The 26,052-nt window shown below is 42.6% G+C and overlaps 1 protein-coding gene across 1 annotated transcript in view; it reads left to right on the plus strand.

The window, feature by feature from the left end:
- exoc6b (exocyst complex component 6B) overlaps positions 1 to 26,052 on the plus strand; it is a 133,035-nt gene that overhangs the window by 79,159 nt on the left and 27,824 nt on the right. The window contains 2 exon segments of the mRNA XM_003457345.5: positions 9,590 to 9,731; positions 13,986 to 14,059. Of these exon segments, the coding sequence (XP_003457393.2) occupies positions 9,590 to 9,731; positions 13,986 to 14,059 (216 nt within the window).

Below are 26,052 nucleotides of genomic sequence, written 5' to 3' on the forward strand. Positions count from 1 at the left end.
CAGCTTCTGTATTTACATTCATGGAAGCGTCTCCTGATTGCAGATCTTGACAATGATGCACAGGTTTTTTTTCATAACCACAGAAATAATTCTGTGATCCACTTTAGTTGTATTTTCTGGTCTTTCAGGCCTTTTGCTGTAGCTCAGCTGGCCAGTGCCTTCATTTATTTTAACAATGAGCCATTTGGCTGCTACACAAGGTCAAATTTATTTATATACCATATTTAAAACAACAGAGTTAACCAAAGGGCTGTACATTAAAATTATATAGCGCCATCAAACATTGCACTAAAATCCAGAACAATTGAGCACAAAACACAACATTTAAAAGACAATGAACAACATAAGATAAAAATAAAATAAATGTATAACACAAAATGCAGTAATCTAAGGATGATGCACTGGAACCAAATGCCAAGGCGAATAAAGATTTAAATGAGTGTATTGTCTGAGCCGTGTGGATACGGAGAGGTAGATTATTCCATAGACTGGGTGCTTCTGTTGTAAAAGCTCAGTCACCTCTTGGTTTTAGGGGTGGGTTAGAGGAACTGGTCAGATAACCTCAGCGTTTACAGGTTTGTCAGTGTGAAATGACTCAGACTTATACAAACATGCAAGTCTGTTGAAAACCTTAAAAGTAAGTAATGAAATCTTGAAATCAATTCTAAAACAGACAGGGAGCTAAAGAAGGGGTGAGAGACCCGGTGTGATGTGTTCACGCTTTTTAATACCAGTTAAAAGACGTGCTGCCCCATTCTGGACTTACTAAAGGCAGTCCATAGATGATTCTTCAAGTTTTCGCTGATTGGTTTATTTGGGTGTTTTTCGCTTAACGGCAGTCAGATTTAAAATTATAGTAAAAAGCTATAAATACAAACTCGACATTCAGAATCAACTTCAGATGTCATATCTGCTTCATTTATCACAAAATCACAAGAGAACATATCTCACTTGGCTATGAAATCACCAGTCAATTGTTGCATTAAGTTTGAGCCTCTAAAGATGGCCGACTGCAGAAAAAATTATGTAATTCCCAAAGAGTTGACACAAAATTTTTGTAAAACCCTTTGAGTTAAAGCTAAAAGTCAGCACTTCAATCACATATTTTGATTATGTTTAATTTACACTGTGGTGTACAAAGACAACAGTACAAAAGCTCTTTGTCCCAAACATTTTGGAGGCCACTGTATGCCATTAAAAACACGCTTCAGGAAGGTATGAAAAGATGGATACCGCCCAAGCTTGATGTCTGGTGCTCACTTTCTTCAGATTTCTAAAACAGGCTCTAATGAAACAAAGGGAGAAGGCCAATGAGAAGAATGTGTTTACCAGCCGCTTCAAAAGACAAAAGAAATTTCCAACCCTGGTGTCTGTCAGATCAAATGTGGTTTGTAGTCCTTGAAGTAAAGCTGCTTGCACTGGTTCTGTGTATCTGTGTGTCTGTGTGTCAAGGTTACAGTCAAAGAAAAGAAGGAAAAAATCCCTCACAAAAATGCACAAAAGTCCAGACTTCATTTTTGTGGTGTTTCTTGAGTGACATGAACAAATACCTGCCTGGTGTGGAAATCTGTGATTGTTCCACAAGCCTTAACCTGGGCCTGCCCCTGCACGGTCTCAGACACATCAGTATATTCCCCCTTTTATAGTCTTTTTTTCAGGTCATTAATCAGAATAAGCACCTGTAACCTTTCAGATTTACCCAGAGCGCTCGATCTCGTATCCCCCAGTCGCAGATTTAGGTGAAGAAGCACTACAGCCGGGTGTCGCTCTGCAGTGTCATATTTTTTTTTATATTTTTTTGCTGTGATCCCACCTCTTGACTTTTGGCTGCCCTGCGTGGCTGTTCATATGATTGACAGGTTTCTGGATGGACGGAGAGCATATTATACACCATGTCGAATCAGTTCCAGGAGTTGTGAATCAGTGCGTTTGTGGCGTTGTGAAGCGCTGACTTACGGTGCTGTTGTGTTTATAACTCAACCTGCTTTTAGCATTATGAGGCTGCAGTTGAATTCAGATGGGAGCACTTCAAAAACAAACTCTGTCCAAAAAAAAGGGGGGGTGGGAGTTGCACATGAGTCTATAATGCTGAACACTTTTACATGTGAGGCTCTGGTTGTTCTAACAGATCCATAAACATGAATGTTTTTATTAAAAGAACCTGATTAAATTTAGCTCGAACATGATCTAAGATTAAATGAAGGGAAAATCATTGTGTTTATTTGGCCTGTATTCAGGTACCTGTTCTACCTCAGTAACTGCTGGAGTAATACATGTGACCACACTTACACATTTATTTACCCCCACAAAGCAAGACCACGAATAGCCTTAACACTTTCTTCTCAAGTTTGCTGCGCTGGAAGCTGACAATCAACATGAGCCACATATTTTCTTTAAAACTACTTGAAAGCCCCTAAAAAAATCTTAAAGCTTTGTTCTTAATATAATTTTACATTCACAATTGATCAAATAACTGTGTCTCTAGTAGTCACACCAGGTGTACAGTTGTCAGTTAAGTAGTGATTAGACCCTAAAGATGCACTGAACACCTCATGATTCAGGGGCTTGCAGAACCACATTTAGCAGCAGTAACTTGAAGTAAAGATTTTCTGTATGATTTTTATCACTCTGTCTCATCACTGTGGAGGGGTTTTGGCCCAGTGCTGCTTCAGTTCATTGAGGTTTGCATGCATTTGTTTATGCACAGCTCTTTCAAGGACCCAGCACAGTATTTGAGTACTGTTATGGTCTAGACTGGACTGATTGGTCCATTGTAACGCCTTGACTCTTGCTGCTGTGCTGGAGATCATTTTCCTGTTGCATGACCTGGTTTGGACCAAGCTTTAGCTGTCACACAGATCGCCTTACATTTGACTCTAGAATAGGGGTGTCAAACATGAGGCCCAAGAGCCAGAATTGACCCAGCAAAGACTCCAGTCTGGCCCACTTAAATGATTTGGAACATTTTTCATAGGTTTTACAACTTTTCCTATTGACAAAGGTCTCCTCCGCAGGCATTGATACTATACCAAAGTGAAGTAGTAGATAATCTATCTGCTATAGAAATATCTAATGAAACATTTGTCAAGACAAATGAGCTGCCAGAACTTTGTTCTGTAATTTTACACCTTTATTTATGTAGAAAAACTGAGACATGCTATTGACATCACACTTCTTTTCCTCATATTAACACTTCTGGGGGATTAAATGTGTAGTTAAATGCATTTACAGTGACAGACAGACAGTGGGGACTCTTACTGGTCTGGCTCTGTATGTGGCTCACAATGTAAAATGACTTTAACATCCCTGCTGTAGAATACGTCTTATAGAGAGAAATTCATGGCCTACTCAATGACTGCAAGGTGCCTAAATCATCACGCCTCCACCTCCGTGCTGACAGTTGGTATGAAGCGTTTCTGCTGATATGCTGTGTTTGGTTTTCTCCAGATGTGTTGTTGTGCGTTATGGCCCAACATCTCCAGTCTGGCGTCTTCTGTCCAAAGGACATTGTTCTAGTTTGTTCATATGCAACTTTGCAAGCCTAAGCTGTGCTGCAGGGCCTTTCTGCTGACAGTCCATTCAAACAATATTTAGCATTTTTCTAATTGTACTGTCACAAGCTTTAACACTTACCATGCTAACTGAGCCCTTTAGAGTCAGAGATGTAGTACTTGGGCTAGTTCCTGGGAATATTGCAGCACTGTGTTAGCGCACAGGTGAATGCCAAAACTTCTGCTTTTATAGAGGTGCTCACATCTGCTGATGATCAGTTAATTAAGTGCACTGATTAGCAGGACCTGGCTACTATTTACCCCCTTAATTCCTATGGAAGCATTTAGGGCAGCGGTCCCCAACCTTTTTTGCGCCACGGACCGGTTTATGCCCGACAATATTTTCACGGACCGGCCTTTAAGGTGTCGTGGATAAATACAACAAAATAAAACTAGTACCGGTACCGAAAAAAAGAAGATTTATTCATAACACACGTGAAAAGACCCAGGAAAACCGAGTTAACGATAAAAACGATAACAAAATAACGCTGAAAACTGATAAAAACTCTGAAAAACATACATTTCACACCTGAGCCTCAACTCTCGCGGCCCGGTACCAAACGACTCACGGACCGGTCCGAGGCCCGGGGGTTGGGGACCGCTGATTTAGGGTGGACGTTACCTGACTAGATGGAAACTGTTAGCAGTTAGACTGTGAATACAAGTACTGAATATCAGGTGGTCAAACTCACAGTTGGATATGTTATTATTAATGTGGCACTTGCATGTGTCACATGCCCATCATTTCCCCTCACACAGGCCTAGCGAAGCAACAGTTCCTCTTTCCCAGTTTTTGACTTTCTCCACTTTCTCTGCTGTTAGGTGTTGGAAGGAAGCAAACAGCAGGTCTATCGCAGCGTAGAGCGATTTGTAGGTTTCCTGCACGTACAAACGATTAAATATTAATGTCAGAGATTAATGCGTGTGTGAAAGCACCTGAAGGTGAATTTTCATATCCTGAACAGTGGGACGAGCAGATGTTTCGTTTTTTCGACTGTGCATTCCTCCTCTTCCTTCCTCTTTCTTGATTACTCAACACCACCACCCGTCGTCTGTCTCTCCGCCTGACCCCGCCAGTCTCGTCCCCATCCTTTCCCTTCACCTCGTTCCCTCCACCTGGCCTGCTCTCTTTCTTTCTTGTCTATTTGTTCAGCCGTTAGGCGCTGAGTAGATTTTAATGAGCTCTTTGATGAACGTCTCTCGTTAGTTAGAAGGAGGGTTGGAGGTGGGAGGATGGAGGAGAAGCATCACTTGTTTTTCTGGTTTTCTTTTCTTGGCTCTCTTCCTTCCTTACTAACTTCTCTCCCACCACCTCGTCTCTACATATTTATGTTCTTGACTCCTTTCCTTTCATTCCTCTGTCCTTACCTTACCTTTCCTTTGCTCACGTCCCCTCATATTTTGCATCCTCTTCTTTCCTATCCTTCTTTCCATCCTTACCTTATTTCACCTTGCTATCTCACTTTCCTTTACCTGCATTTCCTTTCCTTAATTTCTTTCAATTCTTCTTCCTCTTTTCACATTTTTCTTGTTTTCTTTTCCTTTTCTTCATTTACTTCCTCACCAGTACTCCTTTTCATTCTTACTTTGATCACATCTACTTAAGTTTACTTCTTCCAGCTGTCCTAATCTTTCCTTTCCTCCTTTCCCCAGCTCACCTGTTCTTGTTTTTCTCTTTCCTCTTATTTTCCATCTTTTTTCATCACCCATTCTTACTTTGCTCTTCCTTTTGCCACTTCTCAGCACCTTTTCTTTTGTTTTTCTTCTGTTTTCCGGCTTTTTTTTCCCTTTCCTAATCATTTCTTACTTTTCCTTTCTCAAGTTTTCCTCATCCTTTCTTTCTTTTCCATTCCTTTTCCCACATTTTCCCTTCAATTGTCACTCCTTTTATTTTTTTTTAAATCCCAACCTTCCACCCTCTTTCCCTCACCTTTTCTTTTCACCCCCTTTCCTTTATCATCTTATAGTTTCCTCTCCTTCCTCCTCTCCACTGTGCCTCAGGCTAATCGTTCCCAGTTGTCTGCACTGAAGTCCAAGGCAATGCCATTTTTGTCAGAAAGACCTACCTCTGTGCGTGTGTGTGTGTGCGTCCGTGTGTGTGTGTGTGTGTGTGTGTGTGTGTGTCAGATTGTCCTTGCTTAGGACATGTAAATAGAATTAGCTCATTTCACGCTCGGTCTCACCCGATGATAAGTTACCCCCGAGGTTGTGCGAACACTGTATCTCTCTCTCTCTATGTGTGTGTGTGCGTGCGTGTGCGCAGAGTTCAGAGGCCAGCGTCGTATTGGAGGATATCCGGCCAGTCGTAGGTGTGTGTTTCTCGAACATATGTGCTTGCACGTGTGTGCCTTGTGTATAATTTGATTTTCCCTGTGAGGTGAAGGCTCTCCAGACTCTTTCCTGACTTGGACCTCAGTTCATGCGCAGCTACAATTAGATCTTTTTTTTTTTCTTTTCTCTTTCTTGCTGCTGTCAGGTTTGTTATATAAGATGAGATGAATTTTATGGATCTCTGAGAGGAAACTGTTTTATTACAACGGCAGTGAGTTGAGCTGCTGCCTGGAAAACGGAGGAAATGGTATTAAAGTGTGTCATTAAAATAAAAATAATGTCTTGATTAAATCGTTGCTTAATGACAGCCAATAATTTTAACTAATGTGTCTGTTAATGTTCTATTTTGTTTTTCCTTAATTTCACATTTCCTGGATGTATTTGGGAATCAGTGGGAGGGTATTTTCAGCCATAGGAAAAGTCTGGGAGCTCAGCCATTACTCAGGATTTTTAGTAGGGGATCAATTGAAAGGATAATTAATGTGCTGTGCTGCTTGTTTCGTTCATTCATTAATGCTTGGACATTCGCTGCAGGTTTCCATCCCAGTCTAGACGCCAGAGTGCGTGGACAGTGTGCAGAAAAACATCAGCAAATTCGACCAACGCTGATGTTAAAGTTATGATTAGAAATGTGTTTATGCTTCTGTTTTTTCTTTTTTCTTTTTTGTACACAAATGAGAGCATTCACACAGTGGTGGTTAGCACTGTCCCTCACAGCAAGAGGGTCCTGTGTTTGAATTTGAGTCTTTCTGAATCGAGTTTTCATGTTTGCATCAGGGTGCAAAGACATGCTGGTTAGGTTAACTGGTTCTGTAATTACCTTCGCTGCAGGAAACAAAAGTCACTTGATGGGACTTTGCTGTTTTCAACGTCGGAGAAAAGAGTTTTTTCTCCATGAACCACTATCCAAAAGCAGAAATGTAACTTCCTCACATTTAGAACTACTTAAATTCGCATTCAGAGAAGCTTTATTAATCTTAGAAGGAAATTGAGTTGTCATAGCAGCGTACACACAGCCAGAACAGACAACAAAGCAACCGTATAAAATGGAATATTGAAATGGAGGTATAAATAAAGAGTTAAAATTAACAGTAATGTTACTAAAAGGATTTTACAGATATTGTAGGTGCACAGGCGTGCACATGTACGTGTACAAAAAGTGATGGAGTGCAGTTAGTCCAGTTCAGTATGTGTAGAGTCTGATGAGCAGGAAGGACCTTCGGTGTAGTCATACAGCGAGGTTGAAGAGATCTGCTGCTGAAATTGCTCCTCGGGTTGTCTGATGTGTTATGTTACTTTCCCTCTATAAAATCATGCTGCAGGAACATCCATGGGCAGCCCTGAATAGTGTCTTTGAGGTTTTTGCTGTGTTGTTTTCTTTTTTAAGATGTGATCAAGTATTTTCTGTCGGTGTAATTTGGGCCATTTATAGGTACTTATTAATATTATGTGATCATGTAGCCCTGATTAAAATCCTTAATGATTAAATAATTCCTGACATATGAATTAGATAAAATAATTTTCCCCTTTTTTGTGCAGCATCTTTTGCGTATGCAGTGAAGTCCAGCTAAATTTTACCTTCATGTCTTGCATATTATTGGAGTCCTTCACACTGCATAGGAGTGGGCTCAGATTTGTGCAGCATTTTTAAGCCCGGCTTATGAAGACCAAAACTGATATCAGATTTGTAAATCACAGAATGTTCCGACTAATTAGCTTTTTTTTTTTTTTTTTTAATTGACTAATACAAATATCTTAGTAAGGACTCATAAATAATTGCACATAACAAACGTTGGGGAAGTGTTTATATTTCGTGTGTCTGCGAGCGGGAAAAAAATAATAGCCTATATATACTGGAATATTGGATATTTAAATCACCAAATGTCTGTATTGGTATCATGCGGAGGAACAAATTGAGCCATGATAAATGCAGATACCGATTGATCAGCAAGTAGCTGCTATCGGCCAGCAGTATCGGCCCCCGCTGATATATCGGTCAAGGTTACCGGTTTAAGGAGCATAGGGGAACAGAAACAGGAATTGTTTCATCTGGTTTCTGAGAATTCATTGGGGAAAACTTGCAGTGAGTTTTAGGTCACAGTGTGATTGCCGACTGGTCAAAGCAGGTTTTGATACAGTCCTCTACCTGCTATCTGTGATTCCTTCTGTTTCAGCATTTTTTATGTGTTGATGGAAGTCAGGGGGTAAATGTTCTGAGATTTGCTTGACTTCTGTGAAAAATTACTCTGAATTAATCTGTGTGTAAAGAAATAGTTTTAATATGTGAGAATAACTGCTCACAGTGTTGGTTTGCCTTCCTTTGATTGGCAGGTCAGATGAAAACACTTACAGACTGCTTTAAACGGAGCGCAAAGAGCTAAAACGACTAAAATTCAATTAATTTAACATCGAATGCACGCTAACTATCGCAGGAAGATATCAACAATTTATTCGCTGTGTATGAATATTTGCAAACAACACAAGGAAACAGAGTCACATGTGTGATTAGAGCTGTATAAACACTAGGTTCACACCAGCACCTTCATGCTTGTGCATAATCACACAAATATAAATGTTGTGTGTGTGTGTATTTGCACATGCTGCATGTATACATGTGTGTTTAGCTTCACTGTGTGATTAATGTAGGTAATTAAATATGCAGGGCTTGAAATGAAAGGCCCCGCGTTTCTTATTAATCAGCCCTAAAGTGCGCTGGTGTCAGCCGGACACATCAAAGTCACGTCAGGATTAATATGTGTAATCAGGCCCTTCAGGGAAACTTCCTCTGCTCGGCGTTTCACTCAGAGTTTACAAGGTTAAGATGATCTTTTAATAGACTTGATTTCCATTCTTTTTTCTCAGTACTTCTCTCAAAGCAACATCTCGTCAAAACTATGTTGATGATACTCAGGAAAGAGGAATTAAATCATACAAATTGTTTATTTAAAGATTACAAGAAAACTAATCATCTTCTCAGCCTCTAGATTTCCCCTTTTCTTTCTCGGTTCCCACTGAACTTTTGCTCTTTCACGTAACCTCATTTTTTTAAGGCCCTTTACCACTTCTTCCCCCTTTTCATCTCTTTGCTTCATGTTGTTGGTATGCAGTCATAGAGGTCAAACTCGAGGCCACAGCTTGTCACTGAGACTACACACACACACACACACACACACACATATACACAATCAGAATGTACTGCCTTTATTCTTTTATTATGCTACTTCGTCATTCTGACTGCACCTGAACGCAGCACACGTCTTTGTCGTCACCGTGTGTGGGTGTATGTTAAAAAAACATCCTCTGACAAAGAGCACCTGAACTGTGCATACGTCTGTTAATGTTCATGCATCGGTGTGGATCACAGCTTCCTTAGTTCTGTTTTTGCAGACAGTCACAAATAAAATAAAAAAGTGTTTCACCTGCTCTACAAAACTGGCATCAAACTGATACTAAACAAGCTTTAATTTGTTAAGTTGTGTTTAGTTTTTGGGCACAATTTGTAGCTGCACAGGCAGAGATCACCCTCATTAACTTCTGATGCACATCCAGTCACTTATGTATAAGGAAGCCTGAAATATAAGAGCTCAGTTTAACAGTGAAAAGCAACTCATATTACATTTCTGGTTAGAAATCAAGAGAAGAAAATTGAGCATCCTCACTTGACTCCTTTCTTCTCTCCCTGTGTCGTCTCCCTCTCTCTTTCTCAGGGTAAAGTAGCGCAGACTGCGTGCATGTCGTCCTGTAAGCACATCTCCACCTCCCTGATGCAGCTCCTGCTTGACCCGGAGGTCCGACAGATCTCCATGGGCGCGCTGCACCAGCTCGACACCGACGTGAAGGAGTGCGAGAGTGAGTGTCGCAGTGCAAATGTTTGGGCATTTCTTTAGTGGGTTTTTGTGTTGAAGCATATTTTTTTACAGAAATGTGTGAAAAGGTTTTGTGTCTTTCAAAGTCACATTTAACAAACATATTTTATTAGTTAACATTTTTTGGGGGTTTTTTCCTGGAAAATGATCGTTTATGTTACTTTTCTGCAAACTTTACAAAGTTTATGGTTGGATGTTTGATTTATGTTGACACATGAATTAAGAAGATAAATGTTTTGCAGGTTACTGTTTTCTTCACCATTTGTTCTTTGTCCCACTTTGTTTTTCACACATGCACACATGTACTTTCTAACCCAAGTTAAAGTGAGGAGGCACATCTCCTTAACATAAAATGCATTTTTCTTTGAATTAAAAGTCTTGGAGTCGCATAAAGACATTAATCACATGAGATCGCTTTTATAAAACGAGTTGGAAGTAGGCCATGTTTGCACTTTGCATCTGAGAGCACAGGGGGCGCTATGGAACAACCAGTTACATGGTTGAGGGAGAGCATCTTTGATACTCCCTTCTCTAAAAATCTTGAATTTTTCTTGCTCTTCCGTCTTTTTTCCTCGGATGTCTCCTTACCCTCCTCCTTGTCTCCAGCCGCCTCTCTCCTTCCCATCATCGTCGTTGCTCTCCCTCTTTTCCTCATTTCTTTCTTTCCTCTCTCTCCTCCTCCTCCTTGGTTCAGAGCCACAAAGATGCAGAGCTTGCAGATAAAGGCGGGCAGGGAATGAAAGAGCGAGACGCGTCGCTGGCTCAGTTTTTACATGATCAAGGTTCTTAGAGTCACAGCGTGGGTCACACCGTCTGAGAGCGTGTGGGTGATGTGATGTGCAGTGACATGCGTGCAGTGCTGCGGAGGGGTTAGCAGGTTACAGAGTTAGTTTTTCGGGACAGATTGGGAGGGGTGGGAGTCGAACTGGGAAAAAAGTGGAGCTGATGGTACAGTAGATGGATGGAAGAAAAGGAAAGTGGCAGATGAGTTAAACCTTTAAGTGGAGGAGTAAAAATGCAAGACAGAGTAATGCGGTGGTGGCGGTGGTGGGAAAGGGGGGTTAAAGATTAGGAGAAAGTACTGAAAAAGGAAAGGGGGATGAAATGAGAAGTTTAAGATGCATGGACAGTTTGAGTGGAAGAAATGGGGGCAAATAAGGATCTTTGTGTTTAAATAAATACGCTCAATTTAGAGCTTTGGAAGTCTTTTTTTAAAAGTCCCTGCATGAGTGCAGTGACAACAGGAATATGACTAAAGAAAGTGTTAAATGTTCAAGAGCAACAAGAAGAAAACAACTCAAACCCAAAGACTTGAAGCAAAAAGTCGAATAATGAGTGGGCAAAATTAAAAGACAGAACAGATTTTGGGTGAAAGGGGGTTGATGGTGAGGGATAGGTGAGCAAAGAAAATTGGATTAAATGGAAGAGGTGTAAAATTAATCAAATGAAAATCAGAAGGAGGGCACACGAGACGGACAGAGGCAAGAGCAGACAGCATGGATGAGAGGAGGGATTAAATGAAAATTAACAGTGAGGTTTAAATAAAAAAGGAGGAAATAAAGGAAGAAAGCACAAGAAAGAGGGATTAGAGTTTGAATAAAGGGAGGAATTTCAGGATGGCGAGGGATAAAGAGAAAAAGGAAGGTACAGATGAATGGATGCGATCACCAGGGGAGTGTGGGGAGGAAAAGGGAGGAGATGTCGGAGTTTGAGAAAAGCAGAGGAGTATTGATGGAGAGAAGGAAAAGAAAGGGTTGAGGATGAGTGGTGTGACACTACGAGCATGGCACAGCGGGCAGGAAGCGTTCAAACCAGGCTGGTGACCAGAGGCCATCAGTGAGATTCAGAGACTTGTTGCAATGACTGTTGCTGCCACAAAGTGGACGGACACTGGTTAAACTAATTTCTACCCTGAAGCAAATCCAATGGGAGGGATGGGTACTGTAGATGGACGTGTGACAGGGTGGGAAACTAGCGTCCGGAGTTTATCCACAGCAGCCACCAGCTGGCAGCTACAAAGTGAATCCCGTCGAGCGAATCGCTTTATGTGTGGACGGGGCTTAAGAGGAAGAAGTAGAGCATGGAGATAGATAAAGTGAGAATAAAATGAAAAAAGTTAAAGTAGAGGATGAAAAACTGGGCATCCGTAATCCTGACCTCAAAACTATCCAGGATGGAAACCTGATTTATGATCCACGTTTTTGATTTGGCCTTACTGAAGCGACCATCCCCACTTATCCGGCTTTGGGAACAGCGTCGCGGAGGATGCAGGCTTGTGCTTTCCCATTATCTTGTATATGCTGGGTGAAAACTACAAAAATGAATACGTTAGGAAAGAGTCAGTTTCTTGAAAGCCATCGCCAAGCTGCCTTAGTTTGTTTGCAATTTGCGCAAACGAGTCATTTTTGTAAAGAGCACAAGCCACGACACCTAGGTTAAAGAACTGAGTCATTTTTTTGTATTACAAGTGATGCTGTAGCTTTGATGTGTTCAAAGGTGAAGAAGGGGGCCAAGACACGAAGACAAGATATAAATATTACAGGGAAAAACATCCAGAGATGAAAGGAGGAGACGAATGAAGCGTGGGAGTTGGAATCAAAGGTAGAAGGTGCTACGTGTTCAAAGCAGTTATTTAAAATGTATGTTTGAGATGGACATAAATGTATTATAACCTCCACGATGGAGGCGAGGATCTCCTCGCTAAAAGGAAACCCCAAAAAGAATCAGGGATTTTCAAGAATCTGACGATTTATTGAACCCAACAACAAAGAGCAAGGAAGCCACTGAGACACAGCAAAACCATTAGGGAGGAGGTCGGGGTGGATGGTTGGCCGTACAGTGACTGTCCTCTCTGTTGTGACAGTGCACCACCTTAGGCGTGGATTGTACTTCCTTTAAGTCCGCTTGAAGTACACCACCAGGTGTGCATGCGTAACTGGTGCATTGTAATACAGGTAGGCACGCGAATGTCCACAAGGACACTAGTGCTCACCATCTGATGAGGAAATTTGTGTCACTTGGACTCGAGCAAGTTCAAATGACCTGACTTGGAGGGCACTGCATGCCAGTTATCACTAGTAGTGAAAGAGATTGCAAGTTTAAAGATGTATGGAAGTTTGAATGCACAAAAAAGCCAACATGCTACTCTGGTTGTATAAAGTGTAGCGGCATTGGGCAGGAAAACGCTGAACAGGTGGTGTGAAACAGGACTGTGGCCGGCTTTTTAAGCCGCGAAAGCTTTGGTCGAGTGGCTGCGCCTCCACGCACCCAAAGCACTGCTGTCTGCTAACACTAAACCTGGAGGAACAGCCGGTGTGATGGGTTTCCTGTTTCGTTTCCCTTGACAAGCGATAGAGAACAGGTCTGATTTGTCACTAATTTGAAATATTCAAAGGGGAGCGAGTGGTAATAGGTCTGGTGCTGCTGCCAAGACCAGTGCCTGTTAAGTGACGGCAGAGGGAGAAATTAAGAGAAAGTTCAACCGAGTTTGGGTGGAAGAATTGTTTAAAAGGTTAGCTTAGGCGATGGCTTCAAAGTTTATGTGCAGGACCTGTGTGAGTGTGTGTGTCTCTGGGGTCAGTGAAGATGGCAGGCGTGTAATCAGTGCTGTAGTGTGTATGGCCTTGTGCTTCTGTGTGTGTCCTGAGGTAAAAGAGATTAGCTACAGGCTGGCTCTGGCTCCCTCTCTCCACCACGGCGCTCCTCTTTCCTCTCCTCTCGTTCCCTCGCTTTGGCTTGTTTACGGGGGCCAACTGACGCCAAGACCCCAGTTCACACTCCGTACGACCCTGACGCGCAAACACACACGCCTCACGTCTGGGTTCAAAATCGAACAGCAAAGCCCTGTACAAGCAACGCACACGCACACACACACACACACACACACACACACACACACACACGCACGCGCTAGCCTTAAAACTCTGACATTATCTCCTTCACTTTCACCAAGTCTGCATCATCCCAACACACACACACTTTCACAGGCACGCACACACTCTTTTTCAGCAAGACCTAGCGACATGACTCTAACACCCTGCCCTCCCCTTTCCTCTCCTCCCTCCTCCCCCCTCCTCCCCAGGCTGTCATTTGTCTGCCAATCTATCCCGATGCATAGCAAATCCGACCAGGTCCTTTATTATTCTGTTTTTTCACCCTCTTATTTTTTTTCCTCCTCCTCCTCTCTTCCCTCTCTCCGGGGGTGGACTGGGGGGGGCGGGTTTGTATTTTCCCACAGGTTTTGCCAGAGCCGGCCCGGTCGCAGGCTTCCAGGGTGACACGTTGCTTCTGGCCTTCAGTGACTTGAGACAAGTAGGTCTTTGTCTCCCTCGTGGTCCTCTCTCCTTCGTTTTCTCTTTCTGTGTGTTTTTTTTTTTTTTTTAAATTTGCCCCACTATCTTTTTTTTCTGCCTCCTCCTACTCCCCCTCTTCCTTGTCCTTTTCATCCTTCTCCCATCCTCCCTCACACTCCCCTCAGCCCTCCTCATCTTCATCTTCACCCTTCATTTGGTTTTCTGATTTTATTCCTTCTTCGTTTTCTCTTTTCTTTTTATCCCACATCCCAGTCGTCCTTGCTTTTCCCACCCTTTTGTTTACTTTCTGCGTTTTATCTGGAAGTTTCTAACATCTAACATGTCTCTATGGCTGCCTTATCGCTCATCAAATTCCTCACGCATTCATTGCGAGGAAGAGACGATGTTTTGAGAGGAAAAAAACGGGAAACGTGAATGTTGTAACGAACAGCTGATGCTTTACTGTGGTGAGAGGTTCAAACATCTTATCTGCAAAAACCCTGACCTGAAGGTTCCTCCTGTTTACTCTTTATGTCCCTGCTGTCGCCGAATGCTCGCTCACCGGAGACCAGTGGATTGTTGGGTTTCTGTCTATAATTGTTTTGTGTCTTTAACTTAACATCTTTGAAGATCTCCCGTAATGATCTCTCTGCATCATCCAATATGATGGAGATGCTCCAGTGTTAACGCATCTCAGTGTGCTATTCATCAATTTGCTTTAAGAGCAAAGCATTAAAAGTTCCCACTTTTGTAGAGTGTAAAAATTAAACTTCTGTTGCAAACCCCCCACCCCCCCCAAAAAACTGAGGTTAACACATTTTCATGTGTTAACCTCACATGAAAATGAAAATTTTCATTTTCACCAAAGATTTAAATCGGACACTTCATGAAATCTCTCCTCTTACCTCCACCTGGTCGAGGTGGATGGCTTCGCCTTGCTGTTGCTGTGATTTGGTGCTACATAAATAAAACGGAATTGAATTGAAGTGACCTGCTTAATATTGTGTAGGTTTGCCTTTGTTCTGCTAAATTGTTCAGTCTGGGCCTGCATTCAGGACCTCTGGGAGTCCTTGGCACTGAAGTCTTTTACACGCACATCCTTTGGGTGTCATGGGGCGGGAGCTCCATGGATCCGGCGTCTATGCATACTCTCTCTGATGGACTTTGAATGTCTGGTCAACACCTTTTTCTTGTGTTCTTTTGAACTGTTTGGAAGTGATTTGGTTTCTCACACCAGTCTCTCAGAAGAACATTGCAACAAGTGTAAGAAGATAGTGAGCTTTATTCTGCTTACCTCAGTGTTGTGGTTGATTGTTGCATGAAGTTGCATATAACATTTCTCTGATTACACCGCAAAAGCAAGAAAAACGTTCAACTTCACCACAGCCAGAACTGCCCCTGAAGGGTGCTGACTTATGATCTGCTGCCATCAGTGTGTAAGTGAATGGGTGCAGACACGGAGTTCTGCTTTATCTGGGACTCTGCAGCATTTTTACATATTTATATCGACCACATCTATAGACAGTGTCCCACATTTTGACTGGGGTTACCTCACAGAAAGAGATCCCTGCTGAAAACCCACAGATGAATGATCAGAGAGAGCAGCAGCTGAAATAACAGTTTAAACCAGTTGTTGCAGGTAAGACACGGGCGGTAAAAGGACTAAAGCACCAGAAAGACCACAAAAAAACAACTTCAGCCTCAGTTTGCGTATATGAGAAGTTGGACCACACAATATAGCTATCAGGATTGACACCAGTGTTTCAGGCTGGTCTCAGCATTAGTGACGTGTCCCGTGTTGTCTCTTTTGCTTAGTTTCTGACTTTCTAACACGTGTCGCTGAGGCGGCCTTCATATTGCGCTCTGTGGCAATAAAGTGGGTCTGCGAACCGGATGCTGAGAAACAGTCGAGTACAGGAAGCGGCCCGATTGTGTGTTGTGGGTGTCTTGTTTTTGGATCCTGGGAAAAACAGAGCAGGGGACAGAACTGGACAACCCCGATGAGAATCCAGGACGCTAGGCGAAGTTTGTGTGTCTGGGTGTGTGTGTCGATGTCACATATTAACTTTGCGAAAAAGCGTTTGGCAAGCTGGCGCCCACGTACGTGCGCGAGAGCACGCGAACTTGTGTTTGCCGTCGCCGTTTCCGAGGCTCTGGCGCATTCGTGAGTCGCCGCCGAGTGTGTGAAACTGAAGCGCCGTTTGTGTGTCTGTGTCATCGCTGAATGTGTGAAACGGGGCGGAGAGCCCGACTCAAAAGTTTGTGTGTGGCTTTTCTGGCTGCTGCGTGTTTGTCATCGTTGCTGTGAAAGTGTGTGTGTGTTTGCGCGTGTGAAACTGAGCGTAGAGTGTGTGTGTGTGTGTGTGTGTGTGTGTGTGTGTGTGTGTCCGTTTGTGTGTCAGTGCAGTGAATGTGTGAAACAGGGCGGAGAGGGAGTCAAAGTTTGTGCTCGCCTTTGATGTGTGTTTGTTGTTGTTGAGTGTGTGAAAGTTGGTGGAAAGTGTGTGTTTGTATTTTTGTGTGTGTGTGTGTGTGTGAGACAGCGGATGACGGATGGGCCGGCAGGACGGAGCAGGGGACGATGAATGAGGTGACAGACAGAGACGGATAGCCCTTTATCCCTCCGTCACAATCCCTCTTTCTCTCTCCCTCTCTTCTCTTTCTCCGCCTGTCGGGATGATGCAGTGCCTCTTGTTCTCTCGCTCGGAGGAGGAGAAGGAAGGGGGGAAGATGGGGAGAATGAGAAAAGAAAAAATTGCATTCATCCGGCATTGATGTTTACTTCAGCTACCCCCCCTCCTCCTTCTCTCTTCTCTCCTCCGCTCTTTCCCCATTTTGCTCCCACTGCCCGCTACCTCGTCCTCTTCCTTCAGCTCCATCCTCCTCCTCCTCCTTTGTCAGTGATCAGAATCAGTTGACTCTTTTAGCATTATTCAGCTCCTTCACTCTTTTATATCTCTCTCTTCCTTTGTTTTTCCTCACCATTCTTCTCATATCAAAAGAAAGAGCATTCCTTCCCCCCCCAAAAGCTCTGAACGAGCTTTCATACGTGACGTCGGTGCGTACACATCTGCCCGAGCGCATCTTTTCTTGTGTGTTTGTGCGAGGGTCGATTTTTCATTTTCCTGTGTCGACTTTCGTATGTTGGCGCTCTGTGAGTGTGTGCGGGTCTTTGTGCAACATGTCTGTGTGTGTTTGTGTGTGTGACCTGATTTTTGAATGGCCGATAAATCACGCTGACGGGTCCGTTTGTTGGGTGGTCGGGTCCCGGTGTTCTGGAAGGATCCGGGGTCCTGGGACAGGGCCGAGACAGGAGTTCCCCCAGGACACACACACTTATGCACTTTTAGATACTTGGATGGACACACACACACCGAGCACATACAATCGCTGTAAACGGGCAGCTCGGACATATGTCGTACCTGCAAAACAAATTTAACACCATTAAGCATTTTCTTAAAAGTACAGCCTGTTTTTAATTCAGTACCTGCATTTTGGAGCAGATACCAACTGTGAGGATTGAAAAAAAAATGCCATGTGGAACAAAAGATAGACTTACAAGTCTCCACTTAAAGATATAATAGACGTACATGTATAAACTTTTTGTCCGATCAAAGAAGAAGGATCCCTGTCAAGGCACTGTCGACTGTGAATATTTAGCTGGAAGCAATAATCTTATATGCTATATCAGGTGTTTTCAGCTGGCCTTTTTAAAATAAATAAATAAATGAATATTAAGCATTGTAAGCTTTTGGGATTTTTTTCAATAGTCAGTGCTGCAGACCTATTTCAGTCAATACCCCTCAAAATTAAATGGTATCCTTACTGATTCCTGAAGGTGGGAGTGTCTCGAGTTATTTGTGTTTGGTCAGAAAAACTTCCTTTCTTTACTGTGACAAATAGAAGAGAGAAACATGGGATAAGTAAAGCTTTTCTATTCTTTATACAGTGCAAATTGATTCAAACCTCCCTTTAGAGGTCACAAAATCGGGTCATCTGCCTCCATCCTTCCCTATCCCTGCTATACTCCCAGGTCACGCCAACCCTCTGCATGTTTTCCTGCACTACATCCATGTATTTTCTCTGTGGTCTTCCTCTTGCCTGGCTCTTCCATAGTCAACACCCTTTGCCCAGTATATCGCGTATCCAGCCTCTTTAGATGTCTCATGAAACTTTGATATTTCAGCCACAAAGCTGGTGATTTCTACTCCCCGCTTCTGGCAAAACCCTGATGTGTTTGTGTGATCCGGTAGCTGCTAGTGTACATACAAAGTTGGACACAACGACGTCAGTTAGGCCCTTAGCCTCCTCCTGGAGTGTAGGCCATCGACAGCTGCCTGCCAGCGCTTCGCTGTGAGTTTGTCATCGATGCTTCTGTAGCAGTTAGCTGTTTATAGAGTGCGGTTGTTGGTCCCATGCCCAACCCTCCTACTCCCTCATCCTGGACCTGGGACAAGGCAGTGGTGGAGTTTTCCCAAAGATTTGGGTTGATAAGGTTGATTTGTGTTGGTGCATTGCTTTCTATAAGCAGCCATGCATCAAATTAACTTAAAGAAAGAAACTGTCACTTTTAGTATTCAGAATTTGCCAACTTTGAGTCCCACAGTGAAACCACTGCAAGCTCCAAACAAGACAAGTTCATGCTTTAGCTGCAAAATCACCAAAAAACAAAGAAAAGGGAAAAAAGCGCAGTGTCACACCAGCCAGAATTCACATTTTCATGGCACACTACTCAAGGCTGTCTAGAAAAAGGCTGATTCGCTGTAACAACAAGCTTATCTAAGTTGTCAGCAGCTTTCTCCTCTTCCCTATGATTGCTAAATAATTTGGTGAGCGTAGGAGGCTGATTGTGTTGGTGTGTGTATTCAATCCCCAGGTTGTCCTTTTCCACAGATCCTATCAATCCTCCTATATTTAGAACATTCAGAAGTCTGTGGTTGCTTCAAACCTTTGGCTGGCCCTCTCGTGTGTGTTTGTGTTGCGGTGTGGCGTCCCCCCAAAAAAACGCTTGCAACAGTGGAGTTCCACTCATCCCCTTCTCCACTCGTTCATACGCCAGGCATGCATTCTTCCACCTTCAGCCTTCTCCCGTCTGTGTGCGTGTGTGTGTGTGTGTGTGTGTGTGTGTGTGTGTGTGTGTGTGAGATTGGTTTCATTCCTTCGGTTGACCACAGACAGTCAAATTCCACCCATTCATCTCCTTAAAAAATAAAATGTCATTTCTTTCCTCTTTTGATTTTTTTTTTTTCTTTTAAACCATCTGTCCATCCATTTTTGCCAGGGGGGGGGTATATCTCCTGGACAGGTCGCCAGTTCAAAGATTTAGACATTAACGCTCCCATTCACCTATCCATTCACACCTTACACTCACTTTAAAGTGAGCAATTAACCTAATGGGCATAGCTGCCCTGCGCAGTTGAAAGTTGACCAACTCCATATTTTTATTCTAGGATTCTACTAATGTACTGTTGCATGATTCCCAGTTCTAAATAACCCATATTTGTTTAATAATTGGGCCTTAAGTTCATCCTCTGTCTCCTTTTAAGTCAGCTTTCTGCTGATTGGCTCCCCCTCCCAAAACGTTTAAAAGGAGGATGGCTGATCGCATGAGCCAAGGTTCGAAGGAGGTTTCGTAGTGAAACAACTGACTTTGCCTCACTCTATTATCCGACCTATTGAGGTCACCTGATGCAAAATGTAAGTGGGGGTTAAGGCACCTGAGAAACGATCTCAAAACTGGAGTGTAGGTGGCAAACAGTTGGTGTTGTACCCGCCCGTTCAGCGATGGTTGTTCACAGTGAGCGTAGATGGCTTTCAAACCATCTGTCTTCTTGGACTTAATCGTGAACATTGGCACCCTTGAACGAGTAACCTTTAACCTTTAGGTGCAGATGAGTCATGTCCTGTCGAGGTGACTCTTATGGAATGGCTGTTCGGTTTCTGCAGTGTAGAGGTCCAATGGTCATGTTTCATATGAGTCCAACATTGCAACAGTATATTTTCACATGCAAGTGGAATGCAAACCCAAAATACAGACTCGGATGTTAGAGTGAATAAACAACAACAAACTTTTATTTGGTGAAAACAGCAAAAAATCCAAAATGTGCAACATTAGGGCAAACTAAGGTTTTTAAGCAAACTGGAGACTAATCTGGAAAAAACACAGCTGGGGCAAAATAAGAAAAAGCTGACATTAATCACACAACACAGGAGACGACTAACTAAAACTACTAACTAAACATTTGAATTCTCACTTTGCTTCACTCACTGGCACTTTTTCATTCCCTTTTACTTCATTCCCTGTCTGTGTCCTTCTCACTCTTACCCCCACTTGTAGTTCTTTCCGTTGTATTTGTCACCGTCTTTCTTAAATTATTCCGTCTCTCCGTCCGCCAATTCACCAATTCACGTGCTGGATTTCAGCGGTCAACATATCACCCAGTTCCCTTTTTAAGCACACACACAGTCGTGCAGACTTTCAGTGCCGTCTGCCCTGTGTCTGACGCTCGCGTCCATCCCGAGCATTACCTCACGAGGCTTCCCCCCTCACTCTCCAAAAGCAACATGTCACAGCATGACAACTGCTCCCCTTATCCCGACTCTGTGTGTGTGTGTAGATTGACTGGTGTGGCCAGTAGCGATTATCCAGTGACAGGATAGCAGATTCTCCCCCTCTGTGTGTGTATGTGGAGGCAATACACAAGCTAAGGGAGGCGATGAGGCCCAGTGGGAGAGGAAACCTCCATCTCACCTTCTCCTAACCCAGACTGACAGAGCAGTGGGAGGGAGACGGGAGAGAAGTTTGGAAAAAGAGAAGGAGTGATGGAAAGAAACGAAGATATGGAAAACACAAGCTGAATGTATCAGGAGTTGTATTATTTTTCTGCACTTGCTATTTTGATCGTCTTAACAGTTTTAGGAACTCCGTCACCCCCAGGGCAGTCCTTGTAATTTCTGCTGTCATTATGTTTCTTTCCTGAAGATTAAAGCCATTAAAGATGATAGCGAATGATAACAGTATAAAATTAACTGTGTAGGCCAGTTAACTGTGAAAATCCTCGGAGAGGACCTTCATTTCCAAAAAAACACAAAATACAAATGAAGTTAAAGAAGATTAAAATGTTGTTTTATGTTCATTTACAACACTTTCATAATGCTGCAGCATTACCTCATATTTCTGATACATGAAGCTAGATAGATAGATAGATAGATACTTTATTAATCCCCAAGGGGAAATTCAAGGTTCCAGCAGCTTAAGAACACCACACACACAGCATTCACTACAATGTACCAGGATGATACACAACAATCAACAAAACAACATTACTAAATCTAAATCAATCTAAATCTAAATCAATCTAAATCAACAGTAGCAAAGCGTATAATGTACTGGGGATGCAGTCCTGTTTGAGGTGTGTGTCAGGATAATAATGCAATGGTGCAACAGTGCAAGGTTAAAATCTAGTGACCAACAGTAAATGTGTGCATATGTCAACATGTACAATAAAATGTAAGCACAGTAATTTAACAGTTCTAATATAAATATATGGGCAAATAATATAAAAAACTAACCAGCAGTAGTATAAGAATTATGGCATCAGTGCAAGTCAGATACAATCATTGGTCAAGAATGACATATATGGACAATAAAAAAAAAAAAAATGTAAACATGGTAATATAACAGTTCTAGTATAAATATATGGGCAAATAAGATAAAACAGAATAAAGTGTACGCATGGTAATATAACAGTTCAAGTATAAATATATTGGCAAATAAGATAAAACAGAATAACAGTAGGCTAGTATAAGAGTAATAGTAATAGCATTAGTGCAAGTAAACATAGTAGTATACGAGTTCTAGCAGCAGTGCAGGGATAAGGTACAATACACAATATGGGCAGATAAGTCCTGTGAATGTATTAGAGGGTGGCGGTGCAGATAGACTATGCAGAGAAGACCAACTCTCCTTTTCCCTTAAGTGAAGCATTGTAAAGTTGTATGGCCCTGGGTACAAATGACTTCCTGAGTCTGTCTGTTGCGCATGTCAGGGAGCGCAGTCTCCAGCTGATCAAGCTCTTCTGCTGTATGATAGTGGTGTGGAGTGGATGACAGTCATTGTCCAGGATGTTGAGTATCTTGTTCATAGTCCTTTTGTCTGATACTGAAGTGATACACTCCAGTTCAGCTCCCACAACAGAGCCAGCTTTCCTTACCAGCCTGTCTAGTCGCCCAGCATCCCTCTTCTTAGTGCTTCCTCCCCAGCATGCCACAGCATAGAAGAGGACGCTGGCAACAACAGACTGGTAAAACATCCTGAGGAGCTTGCTGCAGACATTGAAGGACCGCAGCCTCCTCAGGAAGTACAGCCTGCTCTGCCCCTTCTTGTAGATTGCTGCAGTTTGCTGTTTGTATGAAACGTTGCTTGTATTCATCTTTTTGGGTTTTGCTTTCCTCTGTCTTGTTTTCTTTTGCCCATCTTTTTTTAAAAGTTTGGATTTGAAGTGTCTAATAATGTCACATTTAAGAAAAACAAAGCATCCCTTCCTTTAAATGTGCACTTTAACTTTAAATTAAGCAACAAGTCTGCAAAAGTTTTTGTTTTTTTAAAAACAGATGACTAAACCAAGCCTGGCTTGACTCACGTTATAAATGCATACGCTGTTTATCCCAGATCAGAAGTTGGAGACTTGGAAAATAACCCTGGTTAAGCTTTTATTCATGGCATGACAACATGACGATAACCTCACGTAGTGGATTAAATTTCACGAAGTTGCAAAAAACGAGCGTTTGTTTCTTCCTCGGGGAAAAGCTGTTGGCTCTCGTTCAGGCCTGTTGTATCAGTAAGAAAAACAACTTGTACAGAACAAGGTCGTCCATCAACACGGCAGGAAGCCTTCACTTGATTCCACCACAGTTTGTTTGTCGACTCATTGTTCCCCACTGGAGTGCACATGCTACTTAACGCTCCCCGCTTCCTTTCAAACGTGATACGCTCCTGCAGGAAATAATCCCTCACAACCATATTGTCTTAGTAACTTTGTTTATGCTCACATCGTTAACCCGAAACTTTGTGTTGATCATATCAGGTTTCTCCTTAGTTTTGGCAAAGTTTTTACTTCAGTCCTCGTGACGGGGATAAATGGATTTTCATTTTAGCTACTGCTAAGCCCGTAATATGTCAGTGTGATGTATTTCTCGATGTTTGATCCAGAGTCTGTCTTTAGCCAAGTTGACCTGAAAACTACACCCATATGGGGAAGAATGAGAGAGAAGGAAAGGAGCGCATGATGGTGGTGGAGTAGGGAGGTTAAGTTAATGTTTTGAGGGAGAGCAAAACCAGGGGTTTTCTTACATTATCATGCGCTAAATAGGTGAGTGGGTAGGTAGGCTGATAGGTAAGTAGCCAGATAGATATGGTAAGGTAGGTGGATATTTAGATATATGGACAGGTAGGCAGGTAGATGGATGGCTCGGTAGATGGTCTTCTCTTTTCTTTCTTAGGGTTTATAGTTCAGTTTTGTATTTAGGAAAAACATAATTTAACAAATTGTTTGTTTTTTCATTTTATTTTCTAAATGTTATTTTTAACAAAGCAACAACAGGACAGGAGCTGGAGATGCAACAAGAAAAGCAGGACAAGCTGAAGTGTTTTATTAAATGTTTTTGTTTCATGTCACTTTGAGCTAATTCGTCAACCACAGTCAGGTGTGAGTAAACTACTTACCCAAGGGTTGTTTGTAATAGTTCTGTTGTGTTAAAATGTGCTTATAATCCTAAAACAATTACTACTAATAATAATAATATTGGTGATTTTAATTCTGGAAATTTTTGACCTGATGCTGCTGCTGCTGCTGCTGCTGCTGCTGAATAATGATGATGATGATATTATGGTTATAAGGATGACTGTAATTAATGACAATAATAAAGAGCAAAAATAATGTTGAGCACAATAATAATCCTCATGATAAGAAATTAAAAAGAGTTTTAAATCATAAAAACTTACTGAAACTCAAATTCAGAACAAAATGAAAACAAAAATAATGAATGATCTGAGAGTTATCTGTAATAACTCTGGTCAGAATTCAGTAATATTATATTAGTGACCAAACTCCACTGAAAACAGACTGAATAAACTAAAAAGACTTAGTTTAGTCAGGAACAACATATCATACATGAAATGTTGATTTTATATGCTGTAAATTTTATGTAAACAGAAACAGAAAGGAAAGAAAGACCTACTAGTGCACGGGAACGAGACATTCCTGAAGCTGCTTTATGTGCTGCTGTTTTGTTCCCATTTGCTTTTTAATGTTTGCGCTTACTGCTTTGACAGCCTTCATTGGCTGGAAACTGGAAAGCAAGACACCATATGGAGACAACGCTCTCCTAGCTCAAACTCCTTTTGAGCTGTTGACCCTGCAGTTATAGTCTTTTACCCTTTTGTGGCAACATTTAACAGGTCGTATGCTGACGCTTGCTTATTTGGTGACCTGTCTTCACTCTTTGCGATGTTTTCACACAAGAGAAAGATGCCGGGGAGGGCGATGTGAGGCAAAAGGTAAAGAGAAACTGAAGGATTAAGAGAAGGGTAGGACAGAGGTGAGGATGAGGACAGGAAGAGATAGACGAGGTCAGAGGAGTGGAAGGAGACAGAAAAATCTGCTACCATCACATTCCTAAGAACTGTGGTCACGCTGGGACAGCTGCAACATGGGTGTGTGTGTTTTTAAGAGTGTGTGTGTGTGTGTGTGTGTGTGTGTGTGTGTGTGTGTGTGTGTGTGAGAGAGGCAGGTCAGAGTCAGGAAAGGGACTGCTGACAAGACCAGGGCGAACCGTGCACGTGTGTGTGTGTGTGTGTGTGTGTGTGTGTGTGTGTGTGTGTGTGTGTTAGGGTTGAACAGCAATGACCGCACATGCAACAGGTTCACCTTTGACCTTTCAACTCCTCACCAGACTCAGACTGATGGGGAAAGAGGAGAGGACGAGCACGTAAGGAAGATGAATGTAAGGGGTGGTGGGGGTGGGAGAAAAGGCAGAGATGGCGAATGTACAAAAATCTTAACAGAAAGGCGGAAATGAGGGGGAAAGTTGATGCGAAAGACTCGATGAGGAGGAGATGAATGAGTCCAAAGGAAGATGACGGGAGGAGATGGAAGTGGAAAAGAGAGAAAGCACTCTGGCCCGATTCTGAACTCACCGAGTGACAAAACGAGACATGAATGTGTAAAAAAAGAGGGAAAAAAAAGTTGACGGAACGGAGCAAAAAAGCGAGGGATTGCAAGTGAAAGAGTGCAGTCAGGTGAAAGTGATACGGCGAGTCGAACGGACGGACAGGGTGGTCTCTCTCTCCACCGGTCTCTCCCTCTGTCTCTCTACCTCGCTCCCTCTCTCTCTCTCATCAGGAGGCTGACACTTCTCTTCATCCGTTTGACCGGTCACAGAAGGGGGGATGAATAGAGGAGTGGAGAGGGGTGAAAGAGCGGGATGAGCGGAGAAGAAAAGGGGCGAAGAGAGGATGAGCAGCAGACGGACATCTAAATGCTCGCCTGCCGATCTTTTGGAAGAACGAGCGTGCAGAGGCCGACACACAAACAAAAACATGGATGGGGCAGTTTGCACAAAATGCAGCAACACATTTGCTGGTAGTGGACATCCATGCGTGCAAACTTGGGTGTGGAAACGGGGGAAGAAAAAAATGCTCTGAAACGTTGCTTTTGTTGGCCCTCTAAAAACTCTCAAATACAGAAAATAGTCCTCCCCCCGGGCGCGATGATGGCCAAACGGCTTGAGAGACTTGCCGTGTAACCACGCAACCTCGTCCTGGTTTTCTTGCCGAAACCTTGTCCTATGTTTCCCCCATGTTTTGTGTCACTGATCTTATGAAGTTAAAACTTCATCTGCTGACTTTTTGTTGTGAAATACTAACTTGATAAGCAGGTTATGTGGTTTTTAATGCTGTAAACATGATTCTGTGATTCTGGACTCCTTTTTGAAACCTTCATCTTTTGTTTT

The sequence above is a fragment of the Oreochromis niloticus genome, linkage group LG3, assembly GCF_001858045.2.
Source record: "Oreochromis niloticus isolate F11D_XX linkage group LG3, O_niloticus_UMD_NMBU, whole genome shotgun sequence".
NCBI lineage: Eukaryota > Metazoa > Chordata > Actinopteri > Cichliformes > Cichlidae > Oreochromis > Oreochromis niloticus.